General features: G+C 39.0%; 1 protein-coding gene and 1 long non-coding RNA gene across 3 annotated transcripts in view; one reads left to right on the top strand and one right to left on the bottom strand.

Annotated features, from left to right (window-relative positions):
- The window catches only part of LOC133534927 (mitochondrial carnitine/acylcarnitine carrier protein-like), a 31,325-nt gene that overhangs the window by 1,970 nt on the left and 2,717 nt on the right, over positions 1-26,638 (top strand). Inside the window, exons 3-15 of one of the 2 annotated variants that reach the window (XM_061874249.1) lie at positions 1,324-1,416; positions 4,412-4,539; positions 7,103-7,193; positions 7,259-7,376; positions 8,497-8,582; positions 19,763-19,988; positions 20,056-20,085; positions 20,147-20,286; positions 24,086-24,192; positions 24,273-24,426; positions 24,501-24,602; positions 24,719-24,793; positions 24,859-24,924. In XM_061874249.1, the coding sequence (XP_061730233.1) occupies positions 1,324-1,416; positions 4,412-4,539; positions 7,103-7,193; positions 7,259-7,376; positions 8,497-8,582; positions 19,763-19,988; positions 20,056-20,085; positions 20,147-20,286; positions 24,086-24,192; positions 24,273-24,426; positions 24,501-24,602; positions 24,719-24,793; positions 24,859-24,924 (1,416 nt within the window). Of the gene's footprint in view, positions 1-1,323; positions 1,417-4,411; positions 4,540-7,102; positions 7,194-7,258; positions 7,377-8,496; positions 8,583-8,638; positions 8,749-12,964; positions 13,090-13,200; positions 19,574-19,762; positions 19,989-20,055; positions 20,086-20,146; positions 20,287-24,085; positions 24,193-24,272; positions 24,427-24,500; positions 24,603-24,718; positions 24,794-24,858; positions 24,925-26,638 lie in introns of those variants that run through there. The other variant, XM_061874248.1, reaches the window with a different exon arrangement.
- On the bottom strand, positions 19,271-25,631 carry LOC133534928 (uncharacterized). The gene is made up of 3 exons (XR_009802101.1): positions 24,439-25,631; positions 21,989-23,809; positions 19,271-19,922 (listed from the first exon to the last, which is right to left on the bottom strand). It is a non-coding gene; the product is annotated as an uncharacterized LOC133534928 (long non-coding RNA).

Raw genomic sequence — 26,638 nt, 5'->3', positions numbered from 1 at the left:
CCTACTTATTGATCATCCTATACGGGGCCAATTCAACTGGAGGTCTGCTTTTCATTTGACCCGCCAAACATCGCCCAAATAGTTGGGTGATACCATTTAAACTAGGTTTAGTCATGTATGCAATACTCCTTCCACCCCGCAGGGGGAAACAGCGAGACATGTGTCACAATGAAGCAGCAGTGGGGTGAGTATAAGAAGATTACTAATTCAAACACGAAAAAAAAATCAAAATAAATAGCAAAACTCTGACTTTGAACAACAACGACACAACAAATTTTGATTGCTCTGCTTGAGTCATTGTTTTTTTGGCTGACTTTTTAAGCGATGGACACATTGATCCAGACAAGCAGCAGCAATGGTAGAAATCCTAGCGTGTAAGCTTCATCATGAAACTCGGTCAAACATTTGTAAGTACGTAGATATAATTTGTGTAGAAATATTTTTAGTTTGTTTTGTATTGAAGTTGCTGACATGGTGATGTTTTTTTGTTCGTGGTTATGTTGGTATTTGTCTGAAAGCAACCCAGCATATCAAACCTTGTTTAATAAATGTAGCGCTAAATTTAAACAGTCGAGGGCGACAATGCTACACCTTAGGTTTAACTGTGGTAAGTCACATATATTGTGTACAATGTTTGGTGTGTGAATGTTGTGTCAATTCTATGTGTAAACATTTGTAGTTGATTGTGTGAATATGTTAATACTAAAACTTCCATTTTATTTATGTGAAATACACAATGGACATTATTTATGTAAAATACGCAGTGGATGTTATATTTACGTTATTTATATATTTTTAGTCTTACAAATGAAGGAATACAAAAGAAGGAACATCAATCCTCAACAAAACTTCTAGAGGTTTTGTTTGTTAATGCTGTTAACTACTTGCACGCGCTGGAAACAAGTAGCGAGAGCAGAATAATTAATTTATTGACAGTGCAGTGTGAAAGCTGATGTCTTTACTTTGCAATTAAGTAAAGGCAGTCTCAAAGGAATATAACCTGTGGAGGCGCTTTCTGACAAAACATCCACATTTCGATGTCCGTCCCCTGAGCCCTTGGGCTCTTGGGGCCCTTTTCATTATGTAGTTGAATAGCCCTGTGCTATACCACTGCTAGTTGATGTATGTATTACATTTTCAGTCATGGTGTTTATCGTGGTGGTGGTGATGGTGTAGAACCGTGCTGCATTTAGGTCCATTACAATCGCAACATCAACCACAACCACAATAATACACACACTGCAATGTTTATGAAAAAAGTACTACCGTACATCTGTTTTAAGGTTTTAGCTTTTCTAACTTCATGCAAATGTCTTTACGCAGGTGCGTTTACAGACTCAAGCAAAGCCCAAACCAGGAGAGAGTCTGATGTATGCTGGTACCATTGATTGTTTTAAAAAGACTTTAGCCAAAGAGGTGAGCATTCCAAATACCAATACTACCACAACCCCTACTACTACTACTAGTACTACTACTACAAACCCTGTTTCTATATGAGTTGGGAAATTGTGTTAGATGTAAATATAAACGGAATATAATGATTTGCAAATAATTTTCAACCCATATTCAGTTGAATATGCTACAAAGACAACATATTTGATGTTCAAACTGATAAACATTTTTTTTTTTGCAAATAATCATTAACTTTAGAATTTGATGCCAGCAACACGTGACAAAGAATTTGGAAAAGGTGGCAATAAATATTGATAAAGTTGAGGAATGCTCATCAAACACTTATATGGAACATCCCACAGGTGTGCAAGCTAATTGGGAACAGTTGGGTGCCATGATTGGGTATAAAAGCAGCTTCCATGAAATGTTAAGTAATTCACAAACAAGGATGGGATGAGGGTCACCACTGTGTTGGCAAATTGTCGAACAGTTTTAGAACATTTCTCAACGAGCTATTGCAAGGAATTTAGGGATTTTACCATCTACGGTCTGTAAAATCATCAAAAAGTTCAGAGAATCTGGAAAAATCCCTGCACGTAAGCGATGATATTACGGACTTTTGATCCCTCAGGCGGTACTGCATCAAAAACCGACATCAGTGTGTAAAGGATATCATCACATGGGCTCAGGAACACTTTATAAAACCACTGTAAGTAACTACAGTTGGTCTCTACATCTGTAAGTGCAAGTTAAAACTCTACTATGCAAAGCCAAACCCATTTATCAATAATATCCTGAAACGCAACCGGCTTGGCTGGGCCCGAGCTCACCTAAGATGGACTGATGCAAATTGGAAAAGTGTTCTGTGGTCTGATGAGTCCACATTTCAAATTATATTTGGAGACAGAGGACGTGGTGTCCTCCAGAACAAAGAGGAAAATAACCATTCGGATTGTTATAGGCGCAAAGTTCAAAAGCCAGCATCTGTGATGGTATGGGGTGTATTAGTGCCCAAGGCATGGGTAACTTACACATCTGTGAAGGCACCATTAATGCTGAAAGGTCCATACAGGTTTTGGAGCAACATATGTTGTCATCTAAGCAACGTTGTCATGTTCGCCCCTGCTTATTTCAGCAAGACAAGTGTTACAACAGTGTGGCTTCGTAAAAAAGAGTGCTGGTACTTTCCTGGCCCGCCTGCAGTCCAGACCTGTCTCCCATTGAAAAAGTGTGGCACATTATGAAGCGTAAAATACTGCAGCGGAGACCCCGGACTGTTGAACGATTGAAGCTCTACATAAAACAAAAATGGGAAAGAATTCCACTTTCAAAGCTTCAACAATTAGTTTCCTCAGTTCCCAATCGTTTATTGAGTGTTGTTAAAGGAAAAGGTGATGTAACACAGTGGGGAACATGTCCTTTCCCAACTACTTTGGCACATGTTGCAGCCATGAAATTCTAAGTTAATTATGATTTGCAAAAAAAAATAAAGTTTATGAGTTTGAACATCAAATATCTTGTCTTTTTAGTGCATTCAATTGAATATGGGTCGAAAAGGATTTGCAAATCATTGTATCCCGTTTGTATTTACATCTAACACAATTTCCCAACTCATATGGAAACGGGGTTTGTACTACTACTATTGCATTTCCTCACATAGTGGCAATGGGTTGTTTATTTCCTCAACTGCAGGGAACATCAGGTGTGTCTATGGCTCTCACAGTGCTGCCTGCGGCCCATTTGTGGCCCGCAGTTTATGTTCCATTGGTCAGTGGCACGTTTTAGAAAGAAAATGGTGGTGAAAATATTTTTTAAAGAATGACTAAAAACACAATGTGGAAAAGCTGAAATGTTAATACAGTGGTACCCCAACTTAAGAGTGTTTTGAGATAAAATGTATTTATTGTTATGCTGAACGCAAAAGCAGAGTTGCAAGCCAAAATTTCAGTTGCCGGCACCCCTGTTATTACTTGGCCTAGCAAATAGCACTGTGAAAGCCGTAAGATCCACCACATAATTAGATCTTATTTGTTTGCATTAACTTATATGGACATAACTTTTTTTTTCTAACCATGGTGAGGAAAAAGGACAGTTTGGAGAAAAACTGGAAGATATACATTGAAATAAAGAAATACATTTTCAAAAACATGACCAATTGTGTAGCCAACTTGACGAAGCAATTCGAGTGTAGCACTGCTAGCCTTCACCAAAGTGAAGCAGGAGGAGTCGAACGCCAGCCAAGTACATAAAAATAATATATAAAGAGCGGACATTTATCTATTAAATTAAGGAAAAGGTGCTAAAGGTGTGTTTGATGGAAAAGCAGCTGGAAGGAGAGAGCTTCCCCTCTCCAAGGTAGATGCTGTATGTTATTTTTACATTACTTCATAAAACTACTGTACCTGTTAGTAGTACACTCTATTGTATTGTTTTTAATACAATAGTTCCTATTTAAAAGTTAGCTTTTCTTTAAAAGGGCACGTTACATGTTCAAATTGTGGCGTTTTTGGCTGGCCAAGCACTGCTTAAACATCTTTCAATTAATATCAATGGGCTTCTTTGACTTGAGAAGCAAGTGTTTTGAGTTAAGAGCTCCGTCACAGAACCAAATAAGCTTGTAAGCTGATGTACTATTGTACTAAAAACTAAAATGTAAACCTTTCTCTTTCATCTTTTTACAAAATTAATACTACACACTTTGCGATAATGGCAGTATCACAAAAAATACAAAGTCATTTATATAAAAACTTTCGACCAAATAAACACATCTAATGCATATTAACAAACATATCGCAACTTAAAATAATAATGCTTTTCACACTATAATAGCCACTTTCATTGTCACTTTTTTAGTTTTAAACATATGAATATTTATGTATTTTTACCATTTTCAAGGTCGATAAATGTTTTACTTGAGGTAAGGCGCCTAGTTATTCCACTGTTTGAGGAAATGCAGGTTTCATTCTTCACTGACAATGACTCCTCATTTACCCCTCCCTACCCCTGCCCCTTTTTGCAGGGAGTGAAGGGGCTCTACAAAGGCATGGCAGCGCCCATCATCGGAGTCACGCCCATGTTTGCCGTGTGTTTCTTTGGATTCGGTTTGGGCAAGAAGCTGCAGCAAAAAAACCCTGGGGATAGTCTCACGTAGGTCATAGGTAGAGTTGGGACTCTTTGGGCAATTCACAATTTGATTCAAATTCTTGGGGTGACGATTGGATTTAACACGGTCCTCATAATGTATAGTAAATCAATTATAATAAAACCTTTTCAAAACAGGGTACAGGTTACAAAAGCTCCTCTTAGTGACTGACATATGACTTGTATTCGAATTGTTGAATTAAATGTATTTTTTTAGCTTTAGAACAATTAGGATAGAGATAAGAAGACATAAAGATACAACACCAAAAAAGAAGGAAAACCAAATAAGTATAAAATCAACAGTATCAATAATAATAACAATGATATAATCTAAAAAATATGTATTTTTTAAATACACGTATTTATTTATTTTTTAATTCTCTAATTAGGGAGCATTGGAATCGGAGTAAATACTAATCGTGATTTGGATGTGAATCTTTTTTTATTAACAGTCTTTAAAATTCTTTCTTTTTTGTTTTAAGCCCCGCTGCACATTGGTGGGACAAAGGCGTACATTGATTGTCAATATATTGGCCCACATTAAAGGGGAACTGCACAGTTTTTGGTTCACAAACATAAAAGACATGACAACGGATGTATTTGTGTTTTTTTAAATGCATTCTAAATAGTAAATACATGCGATCAAAGGTCTGCTCTATTTTGCCCATAGAGATCTTTAAAAAAAGATCCAAACCCCTCCATTAAAGCAGCAATGACACCTCTGCCATGGCCTGAGGGGGTCTGTATCGCTTTCACTGGCACTTAGCAACTTTGAGGAGGGTGGCAGGAACATTGCCACACAAAAAACTACAAATGTGCTGACTTGCTTTACGGCATACGTCACTTTCCCTTTCGTTAAAGAAATGGAAGTTGATGCAAACGCCTGTGGGCAGCAAGAAAACTAAAAGAATAAGAACGCCTGCGTGCAATTACTGCTATTCATTGCCGAAGCTCGGAAACAATCAAAGAAACAAACATTTTTGTCTAAGGAGACTAAAAAAGGACAACTGCCTTGGCTATATTTTTGCTGAAGTAGTAGGTACAGTACATTTCAATGCTCAAATCAAAAATTATAATGTAGTTACACACTACTTCTTTGAAAAAAACTCTCCCGCCGGTTTTTGTTTGCTTTAGACCCGCATCCGCCCTGATACATTGTTGGCATTAGTGCATTAGTGTCATGTTTGTAGCTCAATTCAAGTTTATTTCTGGATAGTGTCTGCTATTTAACATCAGCATAGCCATTAGCAGCGTAATGTTTGTGCCAATATGACTGCAGATATCATGTCAGTTTGATGCTATACGCGCTAGTCCTCATGGGAAATGCGGTCCACCTTCTGGCAAAACACTACCACTTTGGTCCACTGTAACCGCCAAAAGAAACCAAAACTGAAAGTTTTTAAGTAGGCTTCGAGGTTTTGTATACATAATGTAAGTATATATGTAATGTAGTAACGGGCACATTTATAATTACATTTAATTCTTACGTATGTTGCTCACTCGGCACATTCATTTAAAAAACGCTTCATGTTTGTTTTTTTCCCCCTACAACTTCACTGATTACTCCTCATGGAATGCAGACTTTATGAGAGCCAAGAAACATAATAAAACATCACTTGCTGTACAAGTTCTGCTGTCATTAGGATGCAGACTACGAGGATGTTCATATCTTTCCATTTAGTTGAAGACTGACTCATAAACCTTGTGAAAAAAAGAGGGGTGGACCCAAACGTCTTGTTGCGTCGTTTTCGCCACTTACGGGTCTAAATCGGCTGTCAAAGTGTACCAACATGTCTGAATGCGTCGTTGTCCTTCTACTATCAATGTACGAGGCATGATGTATGATGTAGAATAAAGTTTGATAAGCAAGGAAACAAGGAAGTATCTTGTCAATATTGGCACACAAGTTTGTGATCATGGCACTGCTATAAATAGTTTGTCTGCATTAACACTTAAAACAATATCACTAATGCTTAGTTAAGATTCAATTCATTAAATGTAAATGGAGTATGGTTGGTGCTTTTTACAAAGTTATTTATTTGGTTTTATGTGCGGAATAGAAGACATCCCATTGATTCGGCTGGATGCAGACTTTATTCATTTATTCAGAATATTAAAAAATACATCTGTTGTCATGTTTTTCATGATTTTGAACGAAAATCCCCAAAAAGTGCAATTCCCCTTTAAGCCCTTACTTATTAGTATTATTATTTTTTTAAACCTGTAATTCTCTTCATTGACTCACATTGTAACGACATATTTTTCACACTAACAAAATATGGCTAGTAAATCTTAGTTAGCCTTTTTTAAAATACTTGGAAACAGGTTTTTAGTGTGTTTTCTTAATGACACAAAGAATAAAAAGCTAATGATAAATGGTTGAGATGTGTTTGACATGATTTAATAGTGGCTCAAATCTGAACACACATTTATTGCACTTCTTTGAGCCATTTAAGGTGCTAAGGACAATAAGTGTAGTTTTTTTTTTTTTTTTTTAAAAAGCTAACACTGTGAGTAAAGTATAATATTATATTATTAAGAGTAATACTTCTATATGTGCTAACTACAGGTATCCACAACTGTTTGCTGCTGGCATGTTGTCTGGCATCTTCACCACAGCCATCATGACTCCTGGAGAGCGCATTAAATGCCTCCTACAGGTTAGGGGATCTTAACCCACCTCCTCCTTCAGCTCTTTAAGATGATGTGTTGTTTGTGCTGGCAGATCCAAGCATCATCAGGAAAGGTGAAATATGCCGGGCCAATGGATTGTGTCAAACAGCTATACAGAGAGTCTGGCATTCGAGGAATCTACAAAGGCACTGCACTCACTCTCATGAGAGGTGCCTCTTTTGTTCACATTCCTCAAATGACATCGCTGCAATGACAAATTACATTAGTGCTGCTTAAAAAGATGTGATAAAAGAAACCATATACTTGCTAGACACACAGTAACGAGAGTGTTTTTTTTTATTGGTTTAAAAAAAAGCTGATACCACGCATTCACATCTGTACAATTAAAGATGTCAGAAAAATAGTAAGTTAATTTCCGGTGTTTAACAGGTTACAGTTTTGATAATGACGGGTACCAGAATGTCAAAATAAAGAATATAACAATTAATAAAATAATTACAGCGAAGGCCATTCATTTATGCTAACGCTAAAACTAACCCAGTGTCGGCCAATTTAAACTAAGCTGTCTGAAAAATATCCACCTGTTAACTTCGTGTCGTATGTAACAAAGCAAATTAGTGTGTTGTTAATTGGTTCCGGGACTGAGCATGCTAAATAAATTTCCACATATAATTTCATTAGAAATAAAATATTTTCATAGCTAGAGCATAAAAAAACTGTATAAGTTCCCTTAAATACAGTTTTTAACATTATGAGAGCTCTCTAGACATGTAATAACACCCACCTAGGCACCTCTACACTTTTTTAATCCAATGTAGTAATGGCACCTGAGCCAATCAGTGGCCACAAGACTAAAAATTGCACTTTGATTGGTTTGGTCTCATCTAGTGGCCAATACTACATTAGTATTGATATTTTAATCCATTTAGCCATGTATGCTTGGAAATTCTTAATTTATACATTTATACTAAATACATAGGATATGCCAGATAAAAATAAATCTGCGTGTTGTGGCAATGGAAAACTCTTACTATTTATTGCGCCGTGGGCCAAAACTGGCCTCCGGGCTACAATTTCGACACCTGGCTTTTGTTTTGATAAAAAAATAGCCGGGAAAATATTTGTAATTAAAAATTGTTAAGAAAAAATACAAAAAATACATATAAATAGAATAAATTTCGTATTATAAAAATATGGACAAATCTCTGAATTATTTAATTTACACTATTTAAATATAAATTAATTATATATTTATACTTCATGAATATTAAACAATTCGTGCCTTTCCAAAGAAGATAATGAGCAGTTGGGTGTTTGTGTGCTGTGCAGATGTTCCAGCAAGCGGCATGTACTTCACATCATACGAGTGGCTGAAGAACCTTCTCACCCCTGCAGGAAAAAGGTTAGGAACACAAATGTCACTGTTTGAAATCTATAGATGCTAAATAAAAAGTTTTTTTCTCTCTCACAGCCACAATGAACTCAGCGTTCCCAGCGTGCTTTTCGCCGGGGGAATGGCCGGAATCTTTAACTGGGCTGTGGCCATTCCAGCCGACGTGCTTAAGTCTCGCTTTCAAACAGGTATTTAGTTTGTCCATCAATTAAAAAAAATGTCTTTAAATCTATCAAGGCGGGTATTGCTTGGATTTTAATAACGCCACGTCCGGCTAATTGAATATGCGTTGTGGTCAAGCAGCGTCTTTTTTAAGGGATGGAGCACAGAAACATTTTAGTAGCAATACGAAATGTTTCAAATATCACCATTTCATTATCAACACTGAAGATATACATGTGCACTCATTAGGGGTGTAACGGCACACAAAAATTTCGGTTCTGTACGTACCTCGGTGTAGAGGTCACGGTTCGGTTCATTTTCGGTACAGGAAGAAAAACACAAAATATAAATTTTTTGGTTATTTATTTACCAAATTTGCAAAATCTTCCACCAAAAATATTTTTCTTAGCGGAATATTTGATGTGAAGTAATGGGAACTTTGGATAGGTCAATATTTTATAATAACATTGATTTTGATTCAATATTATAGAATAAAATAGAAAGTTCTTTATTGATCCCTGGGGGAAATTCAGCACCACAGTTTGCTCACAATAGACAAGAATAATAATAAATAATATAATATATATATTATATATATATAATATATAAATAATACAAATATATTCTACATATATAAACCCCGTTTCCATATGAGTTGGGAAATTGTGTTAGATGTAAATATAAACGGAATACAATGATTTGCAAATCATTTTCACCCCATATTCAGTTGAATATGCTACAAAGACAACATATTTGATGTTCAAACTGATAAACTTTTTTTTTTGCGAATAATCATTAACTTAAGAATTTGATGCCAGCAACATGTGACAAAGAAGTTGGGAAAGGTGGCAATAAATACTGATAAAGTTGAGGAATGCTCATCAAACACTTATATGGAACATCCCACAGGTGTGAAGGCTAATTGGGAACAGGGGGGTGCCATGATTGGGTATAAAAGCAGCTTCCATGAAATGCTAAATAATTCACAAACAAGGATGGGGCGAGGGTCACCACTTTGTAAGCAAATTGTCGAACAGTTTTAGAACAACATTTCTCAACGAGCTATTGCAAGGAATTTAGGGATTTTACCATCTACGGTCCGTAAAATCATCAAAAAGTTCTGAGAATCTGGAGAAATCACTGCACGTAAGCGATGATATTACGGACTTTTGATCCCCTCAGGCGGTACTGCATCAAAAACCGACATCAATGTGTGAAGGATATCACCACATGGGCTCAGGAACACTTCATAAAACCACTGTTAGTAACTACAGTTGGTCGCTACATCTGTAAGTGCAAGTTAAAACTCTACTATGCAAAGCCAAACCCATTTATCAACAATGTCCTGAAACGCCGCCGGCTTGACTGGGCCCGAGCTCACCTAAGATGGACTGATGCAAAGTGGAAAAGTGTTCAGTGGTCTGACGAGTCCACATTTCAAATTATATTTGGAAACAGAGGAAGTGGTGTCCTCCAGAACAAAGAGGAAAATAACCATTCGGATTGTTATAGGCACACGTTGTGTAAACAATATTCAAAATGTCAGGGCGGAGTTTCTAAAATACCTCAAATGTCCGACTTTTTGAGTATTATTTACAAAACGTGCAGTACGGTACTTAATATGTCCGTGTGGAAACTCGTTCGGTACACCTCCGCACGGAACCGGAAACCCCGTACTGAAACAGTTCGATAAAATACCCGTACCGTTACACTCCTAACACTCATACATATATATGCCATCATAAGGCCTATTGTCATGCTCAATTAAACATAGATAACATCTCTAAACTGTGCTCTCATTGTCGCTAACACGAGAGTAAGGCTGGGCGATATGGATCTAAACTCATGTCCCAATATAGTTTGGCACATAAACTAACCCATACATGGAAATATCCGTTGACGTAACTAAATATATCCACCATGCCTTGATTTAAAATTTTCGGGACTGATGGAGATCCCAAATACATAAAAACAGTTACCAACAAGTAAGAAAAGTAGGTTTTGCATAATAAGTTCCCAAGGTGTTTTGAGATAATAAAAAAGTAAAAGCCTTGAAAATACTATAAGAAAAGTCAAGTATAATCTCTAATCTTCTTTAAAAAACATAGCTGTGCTCAATTCTTCAGTTAACAAAAACACAAAAGTACAAAATGTCAAATAAAGTGCTCTAGTTTAGTAGGATATGTTAAACGTATGCAGCAACATGAAAATAATTTACCTTTAACAACTGTGTTTTTATACGTAAACATTATTATGGGACATACACACAAAGGCTTGAGCCAGAAACACCAACCTGCCAACTGCTTCATGTTGCTTTGTGACTGGCTGTGTTCTGAAAATTACTTTTAAAAAGTCATTAATTATAGGCTCTACAACATCAAGCTCGAGCCCAGATCGATGGTCAAATCAACACTACTTTTCCCAGCTTTTCAAGGATAGTCATTCTGGGGAAATATTGCATTATAGTGTAGCGGCAAGAACCCTCATAGTTTTAAACATTACTGGGGTAAAATGACAAATGAGTACTTTCCCCTGCGATGAGGTGGCGACTTGTCCAGGGTGTACCCTGCCTTCCGCCCGATTGTAGCTGAGATAGGTGCCAGCGCCCCCCGCGACCCCGAAAGGAAATAAGCGGTAGAAAATGGATGGATGGATGGAGTACTTTCCCTCCCAACTTCCTACTAGTCACAGTTTTAACAAAGTTCCAATTGTCTGGCAATATCGCATCATCGGATATCTGCAAAAACCCTTTCGGTTTTAAATGTTCCACACACAAAAAAAATACTATTTAAGTAAATACAACTTTTAAAATATTTTCTCCACAACACAGTCAAGTTATATTTATTTTCATCTCTGCTGTAACATCTTTTTTTCCCCTAAAACACTCTTTGGGAAATATATAGAACACTATTGTTTTTTTAATGACATGATACTAACATGTTTAATCAATTACCATTCATATAATGTCTGATCTGCGATGAGATGGCGACTTGTCCAGGGTGTACACCGCCTTCCGCCTGATTGTAGCTGAGATAAGCACCAGCGCCCCCCGCGACCTCGAAGGGAATAAGCGGTAGAAATGGATGGATGGATAATGATTGATGTAATTCTAAATTATAATTCATAAACAAATGAGTTAGACTCAAAATGGTTCAAAACTCAAACCTACGGCACGCTAGCTCACTGGCTTCTTCATTCATGTGTAATAATTTTTTCATGTGACTGTTGGTATCGCAAGTAATTAATGACAGCCGCTGCCTTCCATAATAAAAGTAACCAGAACCACACAAAATAGAAAGATTACAAATATTTCAACAAGAAAAGTAGCACACACTCCAGTCCAAGGGAGCAGAGTTGAAAAATGTATGAATTTGCAGTGATCACTTCGTTAAATGTTTGATATACTTCAAATGTTTATTTCCCATTTAACTATTATCTTGATATAATTTGTATTTCCTAAAATGCATTTTTGCTACGAGTGTTTCGTAAAGCACCAACTCAGCGAGTCTAAATAAAAGCAAATGTGAGCAAAACCTAAAAGAGTTAAGCTTTTATCAAAGGTAGCAATCAGAAATGAAGCTTTCAGAACACACAAAATGTTGACATTTATATTTTGATAAAGATGGGAGAAACATGCATACTACTAAACGGCCTGTGCAACAAACATGGCTGTAGATGCAAAGTTAAATCACAAAATGCAACTTACCTGAGCAAAAACGATGCATATTTATCTGGGAGAGTCTTGATACCGATTTCTTTGATCCAGTCACACACCAAGAAGTTGTAGACGTCCATGATTCTCCAGGTTTTCATCAGTTTTGTTGTATAAAATGGTGTCTGGTGTGCCAGATAGTTCCACATGTCTGGGAATCGACCGACAGATAATCCTTGATATCACTAGACAAATCACTTTTTGATAAAGTATGGGACTCTATTCCATTTCATAGTTAGATATTTTGCTTGTAATTGCTTTTTTCAGGAAGATCTAGCTAGGCTATTTGTGTACTCAGATTGTTTTGCGTGATGCTTGCTGTACAACAGACATCTGGACTTCACTTCCGGGAAGAAGTTACGTGTCGGGGACCGAGAGTACGCCCTTAAGTAAAGTCCTCTGTAACATACTGTAGCTGAGATGTGTCAAAGGTGAACATGTTTCTGTCTCACAAGGCAACAATGAAGTTGCAGTCCAAGATGCAACATTGTAAAAATAGAATTTAATGTCAACTGTTTGTTTGTACACAGCTCCAGAGGGAAAGTATCCTAATGGTTTTCGTGATGTTCTGCGGGAGCTGATCAGGGAGGAGGGCGTGGGCTCCTTGTACAAAGGCTTCAATGCCGTCATGCTCAGAGCTTTTCCTGCAAACGCTGTGAGTGTTACTCTACCCATCACTAATTTTCATATTTACAACTTCACCCTTTTTTATTGTTCCGGGCTGTGCTTAAAGAAAACAAACCTTTGTGTGTCCATTTGTCTTCAGGCCTGCTTCTTGGGATTCGAATTAGCGATGAAATTCCTCAACTGGCTGGCGCCCAACCTGTGATGAAAACCTGATGAAAGAGCATTATTTACAAGATATGTCATTTAAAACATTTCCTCTCATATACTTGATTGTGTCTTTTGGAGGAAAGATGATTACTCGCAAATACTGAATTTCCTCTAATAGTGGCCTTGGTTAATCACTACATCTGCCGTCTTGGTCAGAGGTTCTTAACGTTTTTGACCTTGGGGGCCAAATCTTCCACTCAAATATTACCTGCTGAATCAGTTGTCTTATTTTTGATTAAGATTGAATTCAACATTTATATTCAACCTACTTATAGTGTAACAGGATAAACCTTTTCGATATGAAAGCAATCACAAAGATTATTATCAAGCCTTAGGTCAGGCTGATTACAAAATCAATACCAATACTAAAGAATGGACTCATAAAAACAACATTATGCAGTGCTAAAATAAACAAATTCTAACTAAATTAAAACAAAATAAAAATATATATGTTTTTATATAAACTATAAATAAAATTTAAGTGCTACTGAAAATACAGCTTCACCTCTTAAGTCATATTTTTGGTGCTCAAGAAACTTCTTTACGATTTTAGCTCCAGACTTCTTCTGTTTTGTTTTTATTGATTGTCATTAATGCTAAGTGGTGGAAAAGGGTATTTACAAATGAGTTTTAAGATGGGACTGTAGAGTTCACACCTTGACAGTAAATGTTTAATTGCTGTTGCTAACCAAAACAGCAGCACTGAACAAAGTGTTCAATTTATTGTATATTCTCTATTTACATTACGTGTGAATTGCCTGTTGTGTTGTGTGCGTCTGTTTTTACGTTTTCAGGAAACAATGCATGTTTATTTTTTGTTCTGCCCAGTCTGCCTCTGCCCAGCTTCTTAGCTCGATTCGATTCACAATCGATTCTTAATTCAACACAATTTTCAATTCAAAGCTATTCTGATTCTCGCAACATATTTGGTATTAAAATGATGAAACCTTTTCAAAACATACACATTTTTACAAAAAAATTACAACTTTTTCATTGATTTTTGAAAATTATATATCGGAGGGTTTTTTTTCACACCCTGTCCTCACCTTCCACAAATCAAACATCTTTATGGTGTTCAGGCTTGATTAATCTCTTGCGGCAATTGAGGTGCAATACTTGACTGCAGCCACCAGGGTTGTGAATCGTACAACAATTCAATTTGATTCCAATTCTCAGGGGGATGATTTGATTCAGAATGAGTATGTAAATTATAATAAAACATTCTCTTGGCTGCTGAAAAGTATGCAAGTATGCGTTTAGATGTTCCAAAACACGTCTTTTTAAAAATCAATTCTTGCAAATTTTGAATCATTTGAGAACTGTAATAAAAAAAAATCGTGGTTCTAATGTGAATAAATTATTTTCCAGTTGCCTTTACAGCCAGCACAGGGCACTGTTGTAATTTTTATTTTGTATTTTTTTATTTTTAAACAAGGCCTTTATGGCCTTTTTTCCACATGCTAATGCAGCTTTTTAAGACCAAATAACTTGAATTTAAAAGCTTTTCTCTCGAGGCTTAAAGTGAAACCCAGTAATTAAGATACATTCAAGCAAGTGTGGGTGGCACTGGGAGGAGCAGGTGGGTAAAGTGTCTTGCTCAAGGACACAACTGCAGTGACTAGGATGGCAGAAGCGGGGATCGAACCTGCAACCCTAAGATTGCTGGCACGGCCACTCTAACAACGGAGCCACACTGCGCCAAATTAGAAAAAGTGTTCAAACTGTTGACACCATAACACCTACACTGTATGTCAGAGGCCTTCAAAAGGGGGACCGCCAGATACTGCAGGGCATACTTGCCAACCCTCCCGAATTTTCCGGGAGACTCCCGAAATTCAGCGCCTCTCCCGAAAACCTCCCGGGACAAATCTCCCGGTTTTCAGCCGGAGCTGGAGGCCACACCCCCTCCAGCTCCATGCGGACCTGAGTGAGGACAGTCTTTTTTCACGTCCGCTTTCCCACAATATAAACAGCGTGCCTGCCCAATCACGTTATTCCATATGAGGCGTCCGGCATACCGCCGATGAGCGTGGTGCAGATGGAGAAGATCTTCTCGTCGTCCGTGTTGGCGCATACGTTTAAAGCCGACGCTGGTCAGGCTGCTGAGGGTGAAGTAAAAGGCGGTGATGTACGAGCTGCGCACGGACAGGCAGCTGACCGTGTTGTTGACGTAGGGCAGTGGTCCCCAACCTCCGGGCTGCGGTACCGGTCCGTAAAAAATTGTTTTTTCTTTAATTAAATCAACATAAAAAACACAAGATACACTTACAATTAGTGCACCAACCCAAAAAACCTCCCTCCCTCATTCACACTCATTCACACAAAAGGGTTGTTTCTTTTTGTTATTAATATTTCTGGTTCCTGCAATATGTATCAATATATACAGTCCGTAAGCACACATGATTGTATTTTTTTATTAACCTCCGTCGGACAAAATTTCAAGTGTTGACCGGTCCGCAGTTACAAAAAGGTTGGGGACCACTGACCTAGGGCATCTCCAGGCGTTTGCCCAGCTCATGGAGCCATCCTTGGGGAAGAGACGAGAGGACAACAGGGTGACAAGAACTAAATCATCCAGACTAGAGATCAATTGTATTATGTTTATCTTACCTAAAAAAATATATATTTGTTAATTTTTTTAAAAAAAAATACATTTTTACTATATTTTGCTAAAAACATCAACAGTAATTGTATTTTTATTTGTACTTTTTCTGACTCCTTATTACATCCAGCCATAGAATTATACATTAAAATAAACATATTTGAAGTAATTAATTTTAAATGATCATATTTAATTATTAAAACAATTGCTTGTTTATCAACAACTTTAGTATTTTATTCATTACATTTTGAAGCTCTCAGAAGCCAAGTTATGTTATATTCCTTAAGATTTATTTATGCAAGTTTGAAGTATCAATTATCTAAACACAGTTTTGTTTGCATATTTTCAGGATGTAAATATATATATATATATATGTACATGAAATACTTGACTTGGTGAATTCTAGCTGCAAATATACTCCTCCCCTCTTAACCACGCCCCCGTCCCACCTCCCGAAATTGGAGGTCTCAAGGTTGGCAAGTATTCTGCAGGGTCGCGGTAAAAACAGAATACAATGATTTGTAAATCCTTAACAACTTATATTCAATTCAACAGACTGCAAAGACAATATATTTAATGTTTAAACTGAGAAACATTTTTTTTTTGCAAATAATCATTAACTTAAAATTTAATGACAGCAACACAGTAACACTGTGTTATATGGCCTTTCCTTTTAACAAAACTCAGTAAACGTTTAGGGAACTGAGGAAACCAATTCTTTAAGCTTTTTAAGTGGAATTCTTTCCCATTCTTGTTTGATGTACAGTTTAAGTTCTTCAACAGTCCGGGGTCTCCGTTGTCGTATTTTACGCTTTATTATGCGCTACACATTTTCAATGGTAGAAGGGTCTGGACTGCAGGAAGGCCAGTCTAGTACCCACAGTCTTTTACTACAAAGCCACGCTATTGTAACACATGCAGAATGTGGCTTGCTGAAATAAGCTGAAAAAGACCTTGCTTAGACGGCAACATATGTTGCTCCAAAACCTGTATGTACCTTTCAGCAGTAATGGTGCCTTCACAGATGTGTAAGTTACCCATGCCTTGGGCACTAATGCACCCCCATACCATCACAGATACTGGCTTTTGAACTTTGCGTCTATAGCAATCCGGATGGTTCTTTTCCTCTTTGGTCCGGTGGACACAACATCCACAGTTTCCAAAAACAAATTGAAATGTGGACTGTCAGACCACAGAACACTTTTCTACTTTGCATCAGTCCATTTTAGATGAGCTTGGGCCCAGGGAAGCCGGCAGCGTTTCTGGGTGTTGTTGATAAATGGCTTTCACTTTGCGTAGTAGAGTTTTAACTTGCACTTACAGATGTAGCAACCAACTGTAGTTACAGAGAGTGGTTTTCCGAAGTGTTCCTGAGCCTTTACACACTGATGGTGGTTTTTGATGCAATATCGCCTGGGCATTCAATGTTGCTTTTCAGCACTGCCGCTTACGTGCAGTGATTTCTCCAGATTCTCTGAACCTTTTGATTATATTACGGACCGTAGATGGTGAAATCCCTAAATTCCTTGCAATAGCTTGGTTAGAAATGTTGTTCTTAAACTGTTCGACAATTTGCTCACGCATTTCTTGACAAAGTGGTGACCCTCGCCCCATTCTTGTTTCTGAATGACTGAGCATGTCATGGAAGCTGCTTTTATACCCAATCATGGCGCCCACCTGTTCCCAATTAGCCTGCACACCTGCGGGATGTTCGAAATAAGTGTTTGATGAGCATTCCTTGACTTTCTCAGACTTTTTTCTGCCACTTGTGCCAGCTTTTTTTAAACATGTTGCTGTCATTAAATTCCAAATGAGCTAATATTTGCAAAAAATAACAAAGTTTACCGGTTCGGACATTAAATATCTTGTCTTTGCAGTCTATTCAATTGAATATAGGTTGAAAAGGACAATTCACACAACGTGCCAACTTCACTGGTGTTGGGTTTTGTATTTCCCCCTGCAATTTTTCCACAAATGTACATGTCTTAAAATACATCTGAACATTGATCCAACACACTGTTATTTAGTTGAAAAATATAGCATGAATACATTAGTCTGCTATTATATTCATGTTATCATCTAAGAAAGCTGGCAATTAGCGCTCTAATAGTCAGCAAGCGATTGCTAAGCTTGCTGCAAGCTAGCGATTAGCACACAAGTTCTCCGCTATTGATTAACACGCTTGTCAGCTAGTGATTTGCCCATTAGTTTCCAACTATTGATAAGCACTCTAGTTGCTAGTTAGCTATTAGCACTGTAGTTGCCAGTTAGGGAGTAGTGCTCTAGTTGCCAGTTAGCGATTGGTGTGTCAGTTGTCAGCCAGCGATTAGGGTGCCAGTTGTCAGCTAGCAATTAGTGTGCCAGTTGTCAGCTAGAGATTAGTGTGCCAGTTGTCAGCTAGAGATTGGTGTGCCAGTTGTCAGCTAGAGATTGGTGTGCCAGTTGTCAGCTAGCGATTGGCGCACCAGTTGTCAGCTAGCGATTAGTGTGCCAGTTGTCAGCTAGCGATTGGCGCACCAGTTGTCAGCTAGCGATTAGTGTGCAAGTTGTCAGCTAGCGATTGGCGCACCAGTTGTCAGCTAGCGATTAGTGTGCCAGTTGTCAGCTAGCGATTGGCGCACCAGTTGTCAGCTAGCGATTAGTGTGCCAGTTGTCAGCTAGCGATTTGTGCGGCAGTTGTCAGCTAGCAATTAGTGGGCCAGTTGTCAGCTAACAATTGGTGTGCCAGTTGTCAGCTCGCGATTTGTGTGGCAGTTGTCAACTAGCGATTAGGGTGCCAGTTGTCAGCTAGTGATTATTAGTAAGCCAGTTGTCAGCTCGCGATTTGTGCGGCAGTTGTCAACTAGCGATTAGGGTGCCAGTTGTCAGCTAGCGATTAGTGTGCCAGTTGTCCGCTAGCGATTGGCGTGCCAGTTGTCAGCTCGCAATTTGTGCGGCAGTTGTCAACTAGCGATTGGGGTGCCAGTTGTCAGCTAGCGATTGGTGTGCCAGTTGTCAGCTGTACCAGTTGTCAGCTAGCGATTGCCGCGCTAGTTGACAGCTAGTGATTTGGGGCACCAGTCGTCAGCTAGTGATTAGCGCACTAATTGCCACCTACAAATTAGTGTGCTAGATTTTAGCTGGCAATTGATAGTTGCCAGCTGGCTATTAGCGGTACAATACTATAATAATATGAATATTATTAATATTGCTCAATAACAAGGTACCAGTTTAAATTACAATCATAATATATATAAGTATGGGGGTCCATGGTCTGGAAAATGTTGAAGACCCTTGCTCTACGCAATGCTAGTACATTATACGATTTTAAACACTTTACCATGACCTCTCTGCAGTTGAGGCGTGGCCACTATATGAGGAAAAAAAAACAGTAAAATCTGTTGACTACTTTTTGGTTTGTAGTTGTTCTGCAGTGCTTTATCTGCTGAGAAGCAGTGAAGGAATTGAACATTTGGTGCCTTACTGTACCTCTACCTTCTTTGAGAAGCTGAACATATCAGGGACAATGTATATTTGTTTTTATAGTGTGTCTGCAATACAACACTACACACACTGACCACATACACACACTTCACAACTGTTGACATTGATTCAGCACTCTATGAATGTTAGCGTGTAGGGAATAAAAAGGAAATCTGTGTAATTAGACTTTTTAAGGATGTGTAGCCGCCCAATAGCGGTGCATAAAGTGTGAAAACACGTATTTTTCCAGTGTCCTTCTTTTGCCATTAGGCAGTCATGGGGGGGAAAGAGTGGGTCGATACTTTCCAACAGGCTGTGCCAGATAACGCAATCAATGAAGCGGCTGTCAAGTATGCAAAGAGGGGACTCTTAATGTGTTTTTAGCACAGAGTTGGATGAGCTCTGACGGCAAGCAATGAGTACCGCCGACATCCCGGCCGGCCTGAAGGAGCTGCTGCAGAAATACACGGTGGAGGTGCTTCGCCACAGGCCCGCAAACTTGGTGGAATTCGCCGTGCAGCATTTCACGCAGATTCTGCAGGGCCAGGGCAACCACAAGCGAGGCGGCAAAACGACCCGCAAAGGCGTCACTTTTGCAACCCATGACAGCGGTCCAGAAGACAAAGAGGAAAAGAAGAAGGAGGAGGAGCCTGTCAGTGAGTATCATCATCCAAAATGAATATCCTGCACTTTGTACGAGTTTATAAGTAAATGTCTTTGCAGACTCCACCAAATACAACCGCAGAGTTTCAGGTGTGTGACTACCATCATCATCGACATTCATCAAAACTTTGCATTAACTAGCACGATGCAGTTTGTGCAGAGGCCTACGACCCCGACGATGACGAGGAAGGCGACAGCGAGCCTCGGGTGGTGCATCCCAAAACAGACGAGCAGCGTCGGCGGCTTCATGAGGCCTGCAGAGACATTTTACTCTTCAAAACTCTGGAGCAGGTGTGTGGAAGTAGGAGTACTGTAACACTCGCAGGGCACTACAGTACATTAGGGTAAAATCGGCATTACTGTAAAAAATAAATGAGGGACACTTTGTTGGCGAGGACGACCTGATTGTCTTCTCTTTAGTTTCTGTTTTCTCTTTTTTTATATATATATATATATATATATATATATATATGTATATATATATATATATATATATACATTGGGGCAAAAAAGTATTTAGTCAGCCACCGATTATGCAAGTTCTCTCACTTAAAATGATGACAGAGGTCTGTAATTTTCATCTTAAGTACACTTCAACTGTGAGAGACAGAATGTGAAAAAAAATCCAGGGATTCACATTGTATGAATTTTAAATAATTTATTTGTAAATTATGGTGGAAAATAAGTATTTGGTCAACATTCAAAGCTCTCACTGATGGAAGGAGGTTTTGGCTCAAAATCTCACGATACATGGCCCCATTCATTCTTTCCTTAACACGGATCAATCGTCCTGTCCCCTTAGCAGAAAAACAGCCCCAAAGCATGATGTTTCCACCCCCATGCTTCACGCTTCACAGTAGTTATGGTGTTCTTGGGGTGCAACTCAGTATTATTCTTCCTCCAAACACGACGAGTTGAGTTTATACCAAAAGGGATACATGGACGATACAGCAGAGGATTGGGAGAATGTCATGTGGTCAGATGAAACCAAAATAGAACTTTTTGGTATAAATTCAACTCGTCGTGTTTGGAGGAAGAAGAATACTGAGTTGCATCCCAAGAACACCATACCTACTGTGAAGCATGGGGGTGGAAACATCATGCTTTGGGGCTGTTTTTCTGCTAAGGGGACAGGACGATGGATCCGTGTTAAGGAAAGAATGAATGGGATCGGTAGTATTGTGAGATTTTGAGCCAAAAGCTCCTTCCATCAGTGAGAGCTTTGAATGGTTGACCAAATACTTATTTTCCACCATAATTTACAAATAAACTCTTTAAAATTCCTACAAAGTGAATTCCTGGATTTTTTTTTTCACATTCTGTCTCTCACAGTTGAAGTGTACCTATGATGAAAATTACAGACCTCTGTCATCATTTTAAGTGGGAGAACTTGCACAATCGGTGGCTGACTAAATACTTTTTTGCCCCACTATATGTGTGTGTGTATATATATATATATATATATATATATAACAATTAACTCCCAATTTAATCAGATTCATGTTTTGCAGTACATTCATATATACATCAGTAAATTTCTTGCAATTGCACTTTGAGAAACGTTGTTCTTAAACTGTTTGACTATTTGTGGACAAAGGGGTGTACCTCGCCCATCCTTTCTTGTGAAAGACTGAGCATTTTTTGGGAAGCTGTTTTTATACCCAATCATGGCACCCACCTGTTCTCGATTAGCCTGCACACCTGTGGGATGTTCCAAATAATTGTTTGATGAGCAATCCTCAACTTTATCAGTATTTATTGCCACCGTTCCCAACTTCTTTGTCACGTGTTGCTGGCATCAAATTCTAAAGTTATTGGTGTTATATTTAAATAAATACATTGTTAAATGGTGGTGTTGTCTGTTTCATTGCTACAAACTAGACAAGATATAGGGCAACGTTAAATTGTGGCTGCACTTCTTGATTCGGCCACATGAATACGCCAAGAGCTGCTAGAAAAACATTAAATTTTAACAAACCATAAAGTATCTTACTTGATTAAGCGAACGCAGCAGGAGCAATTGTAGGCAAAAATCCATGCAATAGATGATGCTGCAAAACACACAAAATAGAAGATTGGACCAAGTTCCATACAGTAACATAAGAAATTATGAACAGGCGCAAAATATATTAATACATATTAATATCAAACAGTGACTAAAATAATTAATTTCTAATTCATTAATTTTAATTATAAAGATTGCAGATAGACACATTACATTATACATTGTATACCGTATTTCCTTGAATTGCCGCCGGGGCGCTAATTAATTTAAAACCTTTTCTCACTCCTGCGCTTACCAAAGGCATGCGGTAAAAGTAAGCATGCGCTAATTATTTTAAAACCACTGCTCACTCCGGCACTTACCAAAGGCATGCAGTAAAAATTTGAGTGTGATGTAATCTTGGACCTTAAATCCTGCTGAATAGCTCTTAATCTTCTTCCCTTTATGCGATTTCAAATTACCGGTATTGAAATCAGCCTCCTCCATTTTGAAAATGATGACAGGGGAAGTGTCAGGAGTTTGACCAGGCAGTGAAACTAAGCATGCACTAATTATTTTGCAAAGTGAGTTTGACCCGGCAGTAATTCAAAGCAGGCGCATACTATATGCCCTGCGGCAATTCAAGGAAATACGGTATGTAACAGTTACTGTTCTGCGTTGTCTTTTATAGGGATGCACACACAGGAGTTAAGTCGTGGAGGATTTATTCACTTTTTCCTTTTTTTTTTTCGAATGGAAAGAAAAACAGGGCGTCACACAGTAAACAAGATCTCTCTCCACAGCTCCGAGCGTCAGTGCACTCAACTCAATTATTTATGCTTACATGTGGAAATAATAATAATAAAAAAAGGTAAATAAAGCATAAAATAGTCTCTAATTAATGAAATAAAAAACAAGTCTATATAATATATATACATCAGCAAATAAAAATATGTATTAATAAAAAGGATCCTGAATATGTGCAGCAATATACCTCATTAGTCCCACTCACATTAACCCGAGAATCAGTTTTTGGTGATTTAACCCCCAATTCCAACCCTTGATGCTGAGTGCCAAGCAGGGAGGTAATGGGTCCCATTTTTATAGTCTTTGGTATGACTCGGCCGGGGTTTGAACTCACAACCTAAATTAAGTGGTGGGAGTAAATAAGTTTCACTTCTTCCCTCTCCTTTTTGGATATGAATAACATAACCATATGTAATGTTTTCATGTTTTCAAATTTTTGCTCATTTTTTCAATGTTTTTATTTTTTGTAATGTTTTAATTTTTATTGTTTTCGTTGTGAAATATGTGTTCCTATTTCTGTACTTAATGTTATCAATATTATTTCTTTTTTTATTATATTTTTTATGATTAATTGTTTTTCTTTATGATAAAAAAAATTTAGGATTCATTTTAATTTTTTAGGTCCTGGTAGGGAGGGTATCCCTTTATGGAGGACGCCTGTGCGTGCCTTTCTGACTGTTATTATTATTTATTTTCTGTTATTTTGGAAATTTCTGTTATTATTCTGTTATTTCTGACAAGTTTATGACTGGTAGAGGGGTATCCCTTTATGGAGGATGCCTGTGTGTGACTTTGTTTAACATGGGGAGACTGATGCACGGACATCACACGATCCTTGACAGCTCTGGGTCAGGGTCCAGTGGCATGGAGTCCAAGACGACTGGGGACCCTTTACTGCTGCAGCCTTCTTCTGCCATCGCAGACGTTGTGGTAGTTCTTAAATCTACCGTCTTCCGCCATTGAGGTCTTCACCGTATCTCTGGCTCGGAGGCAGTCAGGTACCAGGCCTTTGCCAAGGGCCACCTGGGGTAACATTAGTAAAGGGTTAACCTCTTAGTGCCCCAAGACCCCATTGAGGAGCTTCCACTTTAACGTCATGCTCAGGACAAATGTGTGAAGTGCAGAACACCAGAAACATTTATTCACGGAGAAAGAATATCACTCAACATCTTTGACAATCAAAACATGATGGTAACAATCCCCATGTTGTGTTGTTATTGCGTGAACATACCAATAATTGCACACCTTTTGGATGTGGTTGTATTCTGTGGGTGTACCTAATGTTGTGTCCTGTGACAGGAGCAGTTCTCTGAGGTTTTGGACGCCATGTTTGAGGTGCAGGTCAAAGCTCAGGAGCACATCATCGACCAAGGAGACGACGGAGACAATTTCTACGTCATCGAGAAGCGAGTCTTTCTTTTTTGTATTTCATAACTTTCAACCAAAAAAAAGAGACTAAAATGCTGTTTGTGTGCGTGTTGTGCAGAGGTGAGTACGACATATTGGTGGAGAAGGAGGGCGTGAGTGTGCGCGTGGGAAAGTACGACAACAAGGGCAGTTTTGGAGAGCTGGCACTCATGTACAACACGCCGCGAGCCGCCACCATCGTGGCTACGCAGGCGGGCGCCCTGTGGGCTCTGGTGGGTGCTGACCTGCACGTGTGCACAGGCGCCCCTGCAGGAGACCTCAACCACTTCCTGTGTGCTTCTTCCAGGACAGAGCCACCTTCCACCGGCTGATGGTGAAGAACAACGCCAAGAAGAGGAGGACGTACGAGGCCTTCGTGGAATGTGTTCCTCTCCTCAAGTCTTTGGAGGTTTGAACACTTTTTCTCCCCCTAGATTTCAATGGGAAGGCAAATAATCTGTTCCAGGGTAAAAGCGTTTCTCTTGTGGAAAATAAAATAGCTTTAGGTGTATTTCCCCCCCGCAGCTCTCGGAGAGAATGAAGATCGTGGACGTGTTGGGAGCACGGAGCTTCAAAGATGGCGAGCGCATCATCGCGCAGGTAACACTTCTGTCAGCTCGGATTGGACGCCGTGTGGTCATGTGACGTCTTTGTGGCACTCGCAGGGAGACATGGCGGACTGTTTCTTCATCGTGGAGACGGGACAAGTTAGGATCATGATCAAAAGCAAAGTAAGTTCATGTTAACAATTTTCAGCTGAGAAGTGAAGTAAAGTGAATTAAATTTATATAGCGCTTTTCTCTAGTGACTCAAGCGCTTTTACATAGTGAAAGCCAATATCTAAGTTACATTTTAAACCAGTGTGGGTGGCACTAAGAGCAGGTGGGTAAAGGGTCTTGCCCAAGGACACAAGAGCAGTGACTAGGATGGCGGAAGCGGGGATCGAACCTGCAACCCACAAATTGCTGGCACGGCCACTCTACCAACCGAGCCATACCGATCCTGTGTGTGTGTTCTTGTATTTCTACCCTTCATGAGACATCAACCAGGAAGAGTACCTTCCATATGAAGACCGGTGAACAAGTTGGGACCGACATCATGGTCCCAATACGCAAAAGCATTGCATCTAATAGAGAATGTCTCATTTGCACACCTGCTGGTGGAATATATCTAAATTAGGGTGGTCCCAAATAGGAGGGATTTTTCATATTGACTGCGTGTTGATTTTAGAAGTGCTCCCCCTCTGGTCAATATATGAAATAACAAGTGTGTGTAAAAATTTGAAATGCTCCCCTTCTGGCCAACATATGAAGTATGTTGGCCAGAGGGGGAGGAGAATAACAAGTGTGTGTAAGAAATTAAAATTACCGTATTTCCTTGAACGGTATATAGTATGCGCCTGCCTTAAATTACTGCCGGGTCAAACTCACTTCCCAAAATAATTAGCGCATGCTTAGTATTACCACCTGGTCAAACTTGTGACGTCACGAATGACACTTCCCCTGTCATCATTTTCAAAATGGAGGAGGCTGATTTCAATACCGGTAATTTGAAATTGCATAAAGGGAAGAAGATTAAGAGCTATTCAGTAGGATTTAAGGTCCAAGCTCACATCAAACTCAAATTTTTACTGCATGCCTTTGGTAAGCACCGGAGTGAGAAGAGGTTTTAAAATAATTAGCGCATGCTTACTTTTACTGCATGCCTTTGGTAAGCACCGGAGTGAGAAGAGGTTTTAAAATAATTAGCACATGCTTACTTTTACCGCATGCCTTTGGTAAGCGCAGGAGTGAGAAGAGGTTTTAAATTAATTAGCGCCCCGGCTGCAATTCAAGGAAATATGGTAAGTTAAAGTACCCGTGATTGTGGGCTTCACGGTGGGAGAGGGGTTAGTGCGTCTGCCTCACAACTCAGGGTTCAATCCCGGGCTCGGGATCTTTCTGTGCAGAGTTTGCATGTTCTCCCCGTGACTACGTGGGTTCCCTCCGGGTACTCCGGCTTCCTCCCACTTCCAAAGACATGCACCTGGGGATAGGTTGATTGGAAACACTAAATGGTCCCTAGTGTGTGAATGTGAGTGTGAATGTTGTCTGTCTATCTGTGTTGGCCTTGCGATGAGGTGGCGACTTGTCCAGGGTGTAACCCGCCTTCTGCCCATTTGTAGCTGTGATAGGCACCAGCGCCCCCTGCGACCCCAAAGGGAATAAGTGTTAGAAAATGGATGGATGGATACTAGGGGTGTAATGGTACGTGTATTTGTATTGAAACATTTCGGTACGGGGGTTTCGGTTCGGTTCGGAGGTGTACCGAACGACACGGACATATAAAGTAGTGTGCCGCACGTTGTGTAAACAATGCACACCGAGGCAACATGAATTGATTCATGTGGACCCCGACTTAAACAATTTGAAAAAGTTATTGGGGTGTTACCATTTAGTGGTCAAT

The sequence above is a fragment of the Nerophis ophidion genome, linkage group LG16 (assembly GCF_033978795.1).
Source record: "Nerophis ophidion isolate RoL-2023_Sa linkage group LG16, RoL_Noph_v1.0, whole genome shotgun sequence".
Taxonomy (NCBI): domain Eukaryota; kingdom Metazoa; phylum Chordata; class Actinopteri; order Syngnathiformes; family Syngnathidae; genus Nerophis; species Nerophis ophidion.
The sequence above is the reverse complement of the archived record's forward strand: the minus strand, read 5'-3'. Positions and strand labels throughout refer to the sequence as shown.